General features: G+C 36.4%; 1 protein-coding gene across 1 annotated transcript in view; it reads left to right on the forward strand.

Annotated features, from left to right (window-relative positions):
- KPNA1 (karyopherin subunit alpha 1) overlaps positions 1–13,777 on the forward strand; it is a 69,395-nt gene that overhangs the window by 31,874 nt on the left and 23,744 nt on the right. Inside the window, exons 3-5 of the mRNA XM_079704672.1 lie at positions 6,834–6,941; positions 10,108–10,207; positions 12,263–12,357. Coding sequence (XP_079560798.1) covers positions 6,834–6,941; positions 10,108–10,207; positions 12,263–12,357 — 303 coding nt within the window. The remainder of the gene's footprint in view (positions 1–6,833; positions 6,942–10,107; positions 10,208–12,262; positions 12,358–13,777) is intronic.

Consider the following 13,777-nt stretch of genomic DNA (forward strand, 5'->3'; position numbering starts at 1 on the left):
AGAAAGACACATGCTTATATGTGGAATCTAAAAACAAAAAACAATAATACCCAAGCTCATAGAAAAAGAGATCAGACTTGTTATCAGAGGTGGATGATTGGGGAAGGTAGAGTTGGAGGAAGGTAGTCCAAAGGTACAAACTTCCAGTTATAAGATAAATAAGTATGAGGGAGGTAATGTACAACATGACTGTAGCTAACACTGGTGTATGATATATAGGAAAGATGAATAATTTTTTTTCTTTCTTTCTATTGTATCTATATGAGAAGATGGATGTTAGCTGAACCTGTTGTGGTAGTCACTTCACAATATACGTAAATCACACCATCATGCTGTATACCTTAAACTTATATAGTGATGTTTGTCAATTATTTCTTAATAAAACTGGTCAAAGAAGCAGATGAAAACAAACCAACCTATTTTTCTCTGAATAATACATGTACATAGTTGAAAAAATTAAATAGTCCTAAAATACTTGAAACCAAACCAGCAGTGTTCTTGGTCTCATTCCCAAGTAAACCACTTTCAACCTCTCAGCTGTTCAACGTGGTTTATACTGCTGCATTTCTGAGTAATATGTGTATGTTACTATATGTCTTTATCAATTTAAAATATTATCTATTGATGTTCTGTTATAGTAGGTGAGGATTTAAGCTCTTAAATCACTCTTTCCCTTACCTGTGTATCTTCCTACTGTAGAGTTATATTACAATATGTAAGAATTCACTGCTGAGCTGAATAGTATACTGTGGTTACATTTCCTTTCTTTTTTTTTTTTTTTTTTTTGCGGTACGTGGGCCTCTCACTGTTGTGGCCTCTCCCGTTGTGGAGCACAGGCTCTGGACGCGCAGGCTCAGCGGCCATGGCTCACAGGCCCAGCCGCTCCGCGGCATGTGGGATCTTCCTGGACCGGGGCACGAACCCGTGTCGCCTGCATCGGCAGGCGGACTCTCAACCACTGCGCCACCAGGGAAGCCCTAATTTACTTTTTCTTAATGACTGAGGTTGGGAGCATCTTTTCATGTGCTTATTTGCCATTTGTATATCTACTTTAGTGAATTCTGTTTAAATATTTTCCTTGCTTTTTAAATTGAGTTGTTTGTCTTCTGGATACAAGTCCTTTGTTAGATACATGTTTTGCAAATATTTTCTGCCAGTCAGTGGCTTGCCTTTTCATTTTCAGCAGTGATCTTTGAAGAGCAAAAGTTTTTGTGGCGTTCCATTTATCAGTTTCTTTTTTCATTTACAGATTGTCCTTTTGTATGTCAAATCTTTGCCAAATCCAAGGTCACTTAAGATTTTATCATGTTTTCTTTAAGAAGTTTTATTGTTCTGGCTTAAATTTAAGTCTGTGATCATTTACATTTAATTTTTGTGTACAAAGTAAGGCTAGGCGAAATGGACCTTTTTTTGCATATGGCTGTCCAGTTCAGGTGCCATTTATTGAAAAGATTGTTTTCCCCACTGAATTGCCTTGGAACCTTTTATCAATACATTCAATTGACTGTATCTGTGTGGGTCTGCTTCTGAACTTCTACTCTGTTCCATTAGTCTGTTTGTTTATCTCTTATATATCACATTGTCTTGATTACTACAGCTTTTTTGTTTTTACTTTTTTTTTTTTTTAACTATAGCTTTTAATGAGTCTTAAAATCAGGTAGTGTTAGCCCTCTTCTAGCTCATTTGCATTTTTACATGAACTTTAAGTCAGCTTGCCAATTTGTACATGAAAGCCTACTGGGAATTTGGTTGTGATTGTGTTTTATCTATAGATCAGGTTGGAGAGAATTGATAACAAATGAGTCTTCTGACTTATAAGCATGGTATCTCTCCATTTGTTTAGGTCTTTAATTTGCCAGTGATTTGTAGTTTTTGGTGTATAGGTGCACATTTTTTTTTCAGATTTTTCCCTATTTCATAGTTTTTGATGCTATTGTAAATGGTATCTTAATTTCAGTTTTCAATTGTTCATTGTCAGTGTTTAGAAATAGTTTATTTTTGTATAATCAATTTTCTAAACCTTGCTAAACTCACGTATAACTTCTAGTAGCTTCTTTGTAGGTTCTGTTGGGTTTTCTACATAGATAATCATGTTGACTATAGATAGACAGTTTTACTTTTTCCTTTCCAATCTGGATGCCTTTTATTTCTTTACCTGCCTGATTGCACTGACTAGCACCTTACAGCTTCCTGACACCTTAAACCTTGAATAGAAATGGTGAAAGTGTACATACCTGTCTCATTCCTAATCTTAGGTGAAAAATAATCAATCTTTCATTAAGTGTGATGTTAGCTTTAGGTTTTTGATATATTTCTTTCCTTGAATTCAAGGAGGTCCCTTCTGTTCCTGGTTAAATAGGTAAATAACTGTTGAGAATTCTTATGTCTTCTTGACCCCTTTATCATTATGAAATTATCTTCTTTACTCCTGATAGTAAACCTTGGTATTAATATAGCCACTCCAACTTTCTGTTAACTGACATTGTTAATTAGCATTGTTGGTTAGCATTAGCAGTCTTTTTCTACCTTTTTACTTTTAACATATTTGTGTCTTCATATTGTGTTTCATGTAGGCTGCATGTACTTTATTAGATATGATATATATGTGTGTGTGTGTGTTGTGCTTGCTTTAGGGTTTATATCTTTAACTTATAGTCTGCCTTCAACTTATACTATACCATGTCATGATTCATGGTTTTTACTTATACATGTGTGTTCTCAAACCCCTAGTCTGTTATTACTTTTGTTTTAAATTGTCTATTTTTTTTAGACAGCTTTATTGTGATATAATTCACCTACCATGTAATTCACCCATTTAAGGTTTACAGTTCAATGGATTTTAGTATATTTGCAGAGTTGTACAACCATTATCACAATCAATTTGTGAACATTTTCATCCCTGCCTGTTATCAGTCATTCTCCATTTCCCATCTCTCCCTACCTCCCCCCAGTCTACTTTCTGTCTGAGTAGATTTGCCTGTTCTGGACATTTCATATAAATAGAATCATACAATATATGGTCTTTTGTGATTGGCTTCTTTCACATAGCACAGTGTTGTCAAGGTTCATTCATGTTGTAACGTGTGTCAGTACTTCATTCACTATTATTACCAAGTAATGTTCCATTGTGTGGATATACCACTTTTTGTTTATTCATTCAGTTGATGGACATTTGGGTTGTTTTCACTTTTTGACTGTTGTGAATAATGCTGCTATGAACATTCGTGTACAAGTTTTGTGTGGACATATGTTTTCATTTCTTTTGGGCATATACCCCCAAAATATATATTAAGAGTGGAGTTTCTGGGCTATATGATAACTCTGTGTGTAATATTTTGAGTAACTGCCGAATTGTTTTCTAGAAAGCCACCGTTTTACAGTCCCACTAGCCATGAATGATGGTTCCAGTTTCTCCACATCCATGCCAACACGTGTTATTGTCTTTTTGAATGTAACCATCCTCATGTTAAGTGGTCGACTATCTTTTAAAAATATTTTTTTAATGAGAAAAGTTTTTAAAAGATTTCACTACCATTTATGTATGTATGTATGTATATACGTATGTATGTATGTATGGCTGCGTTGGGTCTTCGTTGCCGCGCATGGCCTTTCTCTAGTTGCGGCCAGCAGGGACTGCTCTTCATTGCCATGTGCAGGCTTCTCACTGCGGTGGCTTCTCTTGTTGAGAAGCACAGGCTCTAGGTGCGCAGACTTCAGTAGTTGTGGTATGCAGGCTCAGTAGTTGTGGCTCGTGGGCTCTAGAGTGCAGGCTCAGTAGTTGTGGCGCATGGGCTTAGTTGCTCCACGGTATGTGGGATCTTCCCGGACCAGGGCTCGAACCCGTGTCCCCTGCGTTGACGGGTGGATTCTTAACCACTGTGCCACCAGGGAAGTCCAATTTCGCTACCTTTTAATGATTTCTGGTGTTTGTCATTCCTTTTTTTTTTCTTTCTTTTAAACTTTATTTTTTGGCTGTGCCTTGCGGCTTTTGGGATCTTAGTTCCCCAACCAGGGATTGAACCCATGCCCTCAGCAGTGAAAACACAGAGTCCCAACCGCTGGACTGCCAGGGAATTCCTGTGTGTTTGTCATTCCTTTTTTAGATCTTTATTTCATCTGGTATCATTTTCCTTATGTCTGAAGAACATCCTTTAACATTTCCTCACAGAGCTGGTTTGTTGGTGATGAATTCTTTCAGCTTTTGCATTACTGAAAAAAGTATTTTACCTCCATTTTTAACAGTTTCTCTCCCCTTTTTTTTTGATTTCTTTTTTTTATAATTGTACTATGGTTGATTTACAATATTATATTAGTTTCAGGTGTACAACATAGTGATTCAATGTTTTTATAGATTATACTCCATTTAAAGTTATTATAAAATGATGGCTATGTTTCCCTGTACTGTACAATATATCCTTGTTGCTTATTTATTTATACATACTATTGATAGTTTGTGTCTCTTAATCCCATACCCCTATCTCATCCCTCTCCCCTTCCATCTGCCTATTGATAAACACTAGTTTGTTCTCTATATCTGTGAGTCTGTTTCTCCTTTGTTATCTACATTTGTTTGTTTTATGTTTTAGATTTCACATGTAAGTGATAACACAGAGTATCTGTTGTTGTCTTTTTCTGTCTGACTTATTTCACTAAGCATAGTACTCTCTAGGTCCATCCACATTGTTGCAAATGGCAGAATTTCATTCTTTTTTCGTTTTTTGAGGAACTTCTGTAGTGGCTATCCCAGCGGTCGCTTGCGATACTTTAACTGTGTTTGATCCACACTCTCTGGTTTGCTTTGTTTCCAGCAGCAAGTCTGCTGTCAGTCTTACCTTTGGTTTCCCTGCATGCATGTAAGATGTCTTTTTCCCTTTGGCTGCTTTATCTTTTATTTTATCTTTTTATCCCTGATTTTAAACATTGATATAATGGCCTATCATGTTTTCTTCATATTTCTTCCTGGAGTTCTCTGAGATTTTGGATTTGTGGTTTGTATTTTTCACAGATTTGGAAAAGTTTTGACCATTAATTTTCCAAATATATTTCCCTACCCCCATCCTTGGGGCTCCAATGCATGTGTGTAGTAGGCCACTTGATGTCCCACAGCTGACTTATGTTTTGTACATATTTTCTCAGCCTTTTGTCCATCCCTTTTATTTTGTGATGTCCTTAAATTCACTAATCTTTTCTTCTACAATATCTAATCTGACCTTAATCATCTCCAGCATACTTTTCATTTGAAAAATTGTATTTTTTATATCTAGGTGTTTGATTTGCCTTTTTTTTTCATGTGTTCCTGTCTCTCCTTCTCATGGTTATACTTTCTTCTACTTTTGAATACATGGAATATATTTATAACAACTATTTTAATTCCTTGTCCAATTCTTCCATTTTTTTCCATTTATAGGTGATTTTGATTGATATGATTGCTTTTTCTTTTCCCCGTGGGTGGTCTTTTCTTACTTCTTTTGCATGCTTATTAGTTATTGATTGAATGCCGAGCATTGTAAATTTTACCTCCTTTGTCGGAGTTTTTTGTATTCTTTTAATATGTGTAATTCTCAATTTATCATTGGATGTAGTTGAGTTACTTGAAACCAGTTTGCTTTTATGTTTCATTGGGCTGGACCAGAACAGTCTTTAATCTGGGACTAGTTTATCTCACTACTGAGTCAATACCCTTCTGAGTATTCTCCTTAGTGCCCCATATATTGGGAGGTCTTTTCTATTAACAGCTAGGTGAAACATGAATGATTACTTGACCTGTGTGACCTTCACAATTGTTCTGCATGCTCCTTGAAGGTGGTTTCTTTTCCACCTTTGGACCTTTTTCATCACACACCTGCGCTTGTGAGTACTAAGCCAGTAAAGACTTAAGGGGGAACCTTTCACAGATTTTTGGAGGTCTGTGTTGATCACTTGTCTTCAGTACTCTGCCTTGTAGATTCTAGGTGTCTTGGCCTCATCAGTTCTGAATGCTGTCTCCTCACTTGAGGGGGCCTCTAGACCCTGCTTAGGTTCACCCTACCTGTGCTGCAGGCTAGAAACTCCATCCAGGCAATCTGAGGCAATTGTAGGACTAACCTTGTTTCTTTTCTTCTGAAGGATCACTGCCTCTGTTGTCTGTTGTCCGATGTCTGAAACCTATTATTTTAGGGATTTTGTCTGCTTTTTTTAGTCATATAGGGTGAGAGGATAAGTTATTATTACTCTGTCATGGCTTAATGAATAAGTGTACTTACTGCCTAGGATGTAACGGAAGGCATCTTAGTGAGTTGCCATTAGCGAGAACTATTCTCCTTTGCCTGCACAAGTTAATGGGTGCTTTAAAAGTAGTGTTCAAGCAGAGGTCATTTGTCATCATTTGTTGCTGGACAGGTTGGGAAGGTCAGGAAGCCTTGATGGGTTATGAGAGAGGTATTAAGTCATTCTAACAATATTTTTATCCTATTTCCCCTGATGTATTGGTAAGACTGTCCTATCACCTACTTCAATAGTGAAGACGGAAATGACCAAGCATGCCCCAGCTCCTTTTTCAACCTTATGTGTTTTTTTAATATGTCATGTGGTGTCAGGCCTCTCTTAGTAAGTTTTACCTCATCAAGGGTTGGTGATAGTATGTTGTGATACTTAATTGCATTAGATCATAAGACTGGAGAATTCTGAAATAGTTCCTCATCAGGAAAGGTTGAAGGTGGCACAAATGTTAGAATTTTAAAAATGATTTCCAAAAAGCTCCATCCTTACTGCCTTTTAAAAGTGGGGTACCTAGTGTTTGGATGTTGAACTACCTTGTGTTAGAATTATTTTAGTAACAGACTTTTATTTTTCAGTTATTCAAGCGAAGAAATGTTGCTACAGCAGAAGAAGAAACAGAAGAAGAAGTTATGTCAGATGGAGGCTTCCATGAGGCTCAGATTAATAACATGGAGATGGCACCAGTAAGTGGGATAATGAAAGAACCTCTTTTTACTCTTTTTCTGATGAAGATATGAGGTTAGATCTTTTTTGGAGTTTAATAAAAAAAAGGTTAGGGGAGTTCCCTGGTGGCCTAGTGATGAGGATTCTGGGCTTTCACTGCAGTGGCCCGTGTTCAATCCCTGGTTGGGGAACTGAGAGCCTGCAAGTTGTGTGTTGCAGCCAAACCAAAAAAAGGTTAGATGGCTACAAAAAGTACTTGGCATTTCATTTTTTTTTTTTTTTTTTTTCTGTATGCGGGCCTCTCACTGTTGTGGCCTCTCCCATTGCGGAGCACAGGCTCCGGACGCGCAGGCTCAACGGCCATGGCTCACGGGCCCAACCGCTCCGCGGCACGTGGGATCTTCCCAGACCGGGGCACGAACCCGTGTCCCCTGCATCGGCAGGCGGACTCTCAACCACTGCGCCACCAGGGAAGCCCTGGCATTTCATTTTTAAAAGGAAACTATATCTGTAAACTCATGGTTCATAAAATGTTTATTATATTTTGAATAACATGCAGTTAAACAGAATTAACTAATTGTGAGATCAATTCAGCTATTAAAACTTAAAAGGATAATTATAAAATTATTCCTTAAAAGTTGATAATAACCGATACTTTAAAGGAAATCCCAATTTGTTACTCATTCCAAGTACAAAATTGGACATATTCATATGATTTTAAAAACTGATTCCACATCACAACTATTGGAATTTTCTATTGTAACCCATTTTGTAACTTTCTTGAGGTTGCATAAACAGATAAAAATTATGCTTTATTTATTTGGATCACACCTGTCTAGATTTCCAGTTTATTTTGATCAATTGTATATATTTTAATAGATCATATATATACATGGTTTTCAAAAAAAGAAAAATCTTCTCCTTCTGTCTTAGTCACCCAATTTCTTTCCCCACTGGCAACCACTGTTAGTAGATTCTTATTATTCCTTTTGAGAAAAACCCCTCTCTTTTTTTTGGCAAATAGTAGCATATTCACAGTATTTTATAGATTTTTTTCTCTTTTTTTACTTCATAGATATCCAGTTTTTATGGACCAGCTTTCTTTTGGAATTAGAGCAGTTTAAATTGCTTTGGAATCTATGTAGACGTTATTGCCAACACTATTATTTTGTGGTGAACTCTTCTAGACTCTTCAGGAAGTTGAAGAGTTCTCTTTTTTTTTTTAAAGTGGATGTTAAATGATTATGAAGTATTTTGTGGACTGTATTAGTCAGGGTTCTACAGAGGAAACAGAACCAATTTAGGGGTGGGGGGAGAGGAAGAGAGAGAGAGATTGATCCACTGATTGTTTGATTTTAAGGAATTGGCTCATGCAATTTTTGGAGCTGAAATCTGTAGGGTAAGCCAGTAGGTTGGAAATTCAGGTAAGAGTTGATATTATAGGGTTTTTTTTTTTTTTTTTGCCACACTGGGTCTTCGTTGTGGCACGCAGGTTCTTCTTCGCTGTAGTGTGCGGGCTTAGTTGCCCCATAGCATTTGGGATCTTAGTTCCCCGATCAGGGATTGAATCTGCATTCCCTGCATTGGAAGGCAGATTCTTAACCATTGGACCATCAGGGAAGTCCCGATATTGTAGTTTTGAGGCTGATTTCCTTCTTCAAGAAACTTCAGTCTTTGCTCTTCAACTGATTGAATGAAGCCTACCCACATTTTGGAGGATAATGTGCTTCACTCAGGTGTACTGATTTAAATGTTAATCACACCTAAAATACTTTCACAGTAACATCTAGATTGGTGTTTGTCCAAACAACTGGGTACCATAACCTAACCAAGTTGACACATAAAATTAACTGTCCCAGTCTACAGTCCCAGGATGTCATTGTGGCATCCATACCCAACTTCTTAAACCATACTGAGTCTCAGATAAAGACAATGACAAGGTCATACCTCCTTGTAACATGATATAGCTATCCTGCATGCAGCTGAAAATGCACGAACCTTTTCACCAGAAGGGGAAAAGTCCTTGGGTGATATTTACTTCTCTCTTGGATATCCTGTAACTTAAATACTCTGATGTGAAGTTAGCAATATTTAAATACTATGAATGTAAAGTCCATACATCTTATGTTATATGATAAGGGGATAAGAGAGGGAAGAAAACAAAGATATATGTGGAAACATAATCATAGCAAAATCATACAGGTACTTTTGTTTATTCAGGAATCAGACTTACAAGTTTCAAAGTAGTTACTTTTCTGACTTGTAAGAGCAGAATGCTTCGTTCTCCCCATGGGTTATTCTTAAGTGTTAGGTATTGCTTACCAACCATGTTGCATGTACAACTTTCTTCACAGTTTATCTTGTTGACTGTTACCCTTCATGAAATGATAAGAACTTTATTTCATTGTGACAAATGATCCTGAGAAGAAAGTTTAACCACTAATGCTGAGGATGGCTTGTAGTGGGAAATGGGAAAGCGCTAGTAAAGCAAGAAACTAGTGGGAAACTGAAAAGTTTTAATAAAGCAAGAAAATAGAAATTTTAAATAAACTTAAGAGTCAGCTGTTGAATTTGACAGTGGCTAGAATCTGTGATTTATATAAGATTACTCTATACTCATTCAGTAAATATTTTTTGAGCATCTATAGTATGCCACCCATCAGGGATATAGTGGTAAGATAGACAGGGTGTTTGGCTTTCATGGAGGTTACAGTATACTGGGGGAACCTAAGCAATAAACAGATAACTAAGAAGAATAACTGATAACTGAAAAGGCCTGGGCATAGGATTAAAATAAGAGTGATGTGATCACAGAGATCGAGTAGCTGTTTTAGATTTGAAGGTCAGGAAAAGCTTTCTTTTATAATTTAACATTTAATCTGAATGACAAGGAACAGCCAGCCATGTGATGAGCAGGAGAGGAAGAATAATAAACGCCTTGTCTTAGTGTTTACTACTAACATTACTTTCTCACGGTTGTGAGCTTTCTAATGATAGACAAAGAGTTTTGGCTTCATCACATTATTAATCATCTCATACATTTATATATGCAAAGATTATCCTACCGTTGTGTAACTCTTGTAGATATAATTAACTCAGTAACTTGGCCACAATTTGTACTATCTTTGTTTTCCTTTGAACTTAAGTTAAAATTTTATTATATTTGTTTTTTGTTTGTGATTCCAGGGTGGTGTTATTACTTCTGACATGATTGAAATGATATTTTCCAATAGCCCAGAGCAACAGCTTTCAGCAACGCAGAAATTCAGAAAACTGCTTTCAAAAGGTGAGTTCTGAATATGTTAAGTATATTTTTAATTTATTTACAAAGTATTACTTTTCATAATCTATTTTTCATACTACAGATAACTTGCTTTGGAGTATCTCTATCAACAGAATAAAAGGATACATACAGACATATGTATATTATGAGCCATGGCTAATATTTGAATTTCCTTTTTTATTTGTGTGATCTTACCAGGACCAGAAGGCAGCATTATTTTCATTTCTGAGGTATCTTATAAAAGATCTTAAAGTGATAAGAACAGAGCAATATTTCATGTTAATTCAAATTGAGAAAATCCACTCTTTTTTAAGAAAAACTTAAAATATTACTTGGAAGAGTAGTGATTGTTGATTCTAATGTTAGCAGTTTATCGCTGAAATTTAAGTATGGATTTATTGGTGGACAGGATAACTACCTTTTTGGTGTGTGTGTGTGTGTATAATTAGGGTAGAATGGGATATGATACTTCTTGTTATCTGGGCAAGTGAGAACTCTGGAACTCTGAGCCATATTAAAATGTTGATAGTAAATCAGCATTAAAACAGTTGACCACCCCCTCCCCCCCATAGTAAGTTATGGTTGTTTGGAGTCATTAGTGATAAATTAATATATCCCTTGAGGTTAACTGGAAAGAAAACCTACCACCAGAGCAAAAAATAATTGCTTTTTGGATGACAACCTGTTAAAAATAGCTGAAGGCCATTATCATATTACCTTCCCCACCCTTCTAAAAATGTCTTATCTCTTTTCAGCATGCTGAGATGGGTTTCTCAGATAATGTGGTTTTCCAAGGCCTTTCAACACTGTGCTACTTGCCTGCATGTATTCTAGTTTGCCAGCCATTCCTCTTAAAATGTGATAATTAGAATACAGTACTCTAGATGCATTCTTATTACTCTAAGGTGTGGTGGGAGATTGCCTTCCTTGTCCTGAAACTATACATTCCAATAATGTACTCCAGGCTAGCATCATTTATTTTGGTTTATTTTGGTAGTCATGGCATAGTAATGTTTCATTGCATTTTCAGCGGTCTATACTCCCTAGTACTTTTCTTTTTGGACTCTTTTTAGGTTTCGTCTGTGAAGTCATGTGGATTTTTAAAAATTGCTTTAAAAAAATCTAAAAGCTGAATTTTGCTTTATCCCTGTTTTATTGCCGTCTTTGGCTTATTGTTACTCTTTGTATATGTTGTTTCTGTAATCTAGCATGTTAACTACGTCATTTTTATTGTCATCATCAAATTTATTTGTTGTGTTTATATGAATGGTTGATAAAAATGTTGAACCAGGCAAAGAACATGTCATTAGAGCTTGCTGCAAATTAACATCGAACCATTTGTCATCTCTTCCCAGTACAGGCCATTGACTTAGCGAAGAGTCCCTAGTAGTACTGTAATCCAGCTGCCATTTTTCTTGTGTAGCTACATGAATGTCATCAAAAACTTTGTCACATGTCTTGCTGAAATTACAATGCTAATTGTTTAGGACATTTCTTATCTATTTGCCCAACAAGTTTCTGTTGAATGACTTTGTTTATAAGATACTCAATTGTCATAAATGAAAATGAGATTAATTTAGCAAGTCATTCTTAGTGAATTTCTGCTGACTCCTACTTATCACTACAGCAGTAAAATTAGATCCTGCAAGCACAGAATCTCATCCAGTTTCCTCGGACAATTTATGTTAAATAAAAAAGAGAGACTTAAAACCCATACACAGAAAAAGGGTTAGAAGGAAGTATACCAAAATAATAACAGTGGTTGTCTTTTGATGTTTTTCCCCATACTTTCTAAGTTTTCTAAAATAGTAGAGGCAGTAATTTTAATTTTTAAGAATTCTGCCCATCATATGTCCATGTTAAGGCTTCCCTTATTATGAAATCTTTTAAGCTACCCTAGTCTCAAAGTGACTGAACTCAGTTTTACATTTACAACATGAAAGAGATGCTAAAAATGGAGGGAGGGATATTATGAAGTAAATTTGAGCTTTATAAAGTCCTTGCCTTGAAATCAAAGGATTATTTTTCTTTTTTCCTTTTATTTTTATGGGGAGACAGAACCTAATCCTCCTATTGATGAAGTCATCAGCACACCAGGAGTAGTGGCCAGGTTTGTGGAGTTCCTCAAACGAAAAGAGAATTGTACATTGCAGGTGCGGACCATTTTCATTTCTTGCCTCATATCTTAATTCCCTTTACAAAGTTACATTTTGTATACAGATTTGTTACTTATTTTAATCTGCATGAAGGGTTAATTTTTTGATACTGATGTTCCTGACAACCACATTGCAAGCTGCTTTGATAGCTTTGTTAACATCCAGGCCCTTGGTTTTACTCTTTAAAATTCTTGTTACTTTTTATTTTATGATGACTATGGATCATACTTACCTGGTAGGGAATTGTTTGCAGTAGAGGAGCCATTTTAAGGACCTAAGTGTGGACCATGTAAAATTTGGTTCTGAAGGATTTTTAGATTGTATTTGTTGGGTTTCTCAGGGCTGTGTAACATGGGCTAGATCAGAGACTCACTGATCCCCAAACCTGGTACTAATTAATCCTTCTCCTCCACCCCCAGCCCCACCCCAAAAGAGCTGACAAGGATGTAACCTTGTTGGGAATGTGTGTGCTTTCTCCTATGTTAATTTACTGTATTAGTACTGTTGTATAGGGGTTCCAAGAGAAAATTCTACAGCTTCTGGATTAGATAATTTTTACAGTAAAAAGAACCAATTATATCAACTGACTCTCATCTTGGGAGTTATCTAGAAATTTAAAGATACTGTATTGTTCCTGAATAAAGTTGGAGCTTAAAGTAAGTAATTCAGTAGCTAGACTTCCTTGGAGTAACCAACTGAATCAATTTCTGAGTTATTCTTTAACAAATACCTGTGATTCCTAAATTCTCACTTGTAGGATCTAATTTGAGTGGCTCAGGCCCTTTAGAAAGATTCTGCAACTATGAAGATTGGTTAGGTCCTACATAGATTACAAAATGGGGTTATTTTTCCAAGTAAATATTTGCTAATAACAAGTTAATCATAAAGATAACTTTCACCCCCATGTTTACCTTTGCCTTACTCTAAGGGTGTAATAAGGACTGGGGCATCTTTATAAGTATAGGTAACAGCTCCTCTCCCCAGGTTCCTTGCTGTCCAGAGCATTATTGATAATTCATAAGACTTGATGCTTTGTCTTGATATTTTCTCTCCTTTCCTCCCATCCCATCCTTCTCTCTCTTTTACTGTCTTTGTTGCGGTGATGAGTTCCTTCCAGAGGAAAAACAGGAAGTCCAGACAAGGTAGAGTACTTCAGTGTCCCATCAGTTTTTCTTCTCCAGTTTCATATTTACTAATCCCCAAGTTCATTTGAATTAAGATTCTTTTTTGTTGGCTGCTTCCTGGATTGTAATTCTGGTCCCCATCTAAGGCCAGGATCACCAGACACCTGGAAAATAATCAGGTTCACCTAGAGAGCAAAGAAAGAGGACTTTTCTCAGAAAAAAAGGAAATCCAGACAACCAATACTGCAGAGAACAGAGCCTGAGCCCCTTAAGCAACCTGTCAAGAGAACCAG

The sequence above is a fragment of the Hyperoodon ampullatus genome (assembly GCF_949752795.1).
Source record: "Hyperoodon ampullatus genome assembly, chromosome: 5".
NCBI classification, from domain to species: Eukaryota; Metazoa; Chordata; class Mammalia; order Artiodactyla; family Ziphiidae; genus Hyperoodon; species Hyperoodon ampullatus.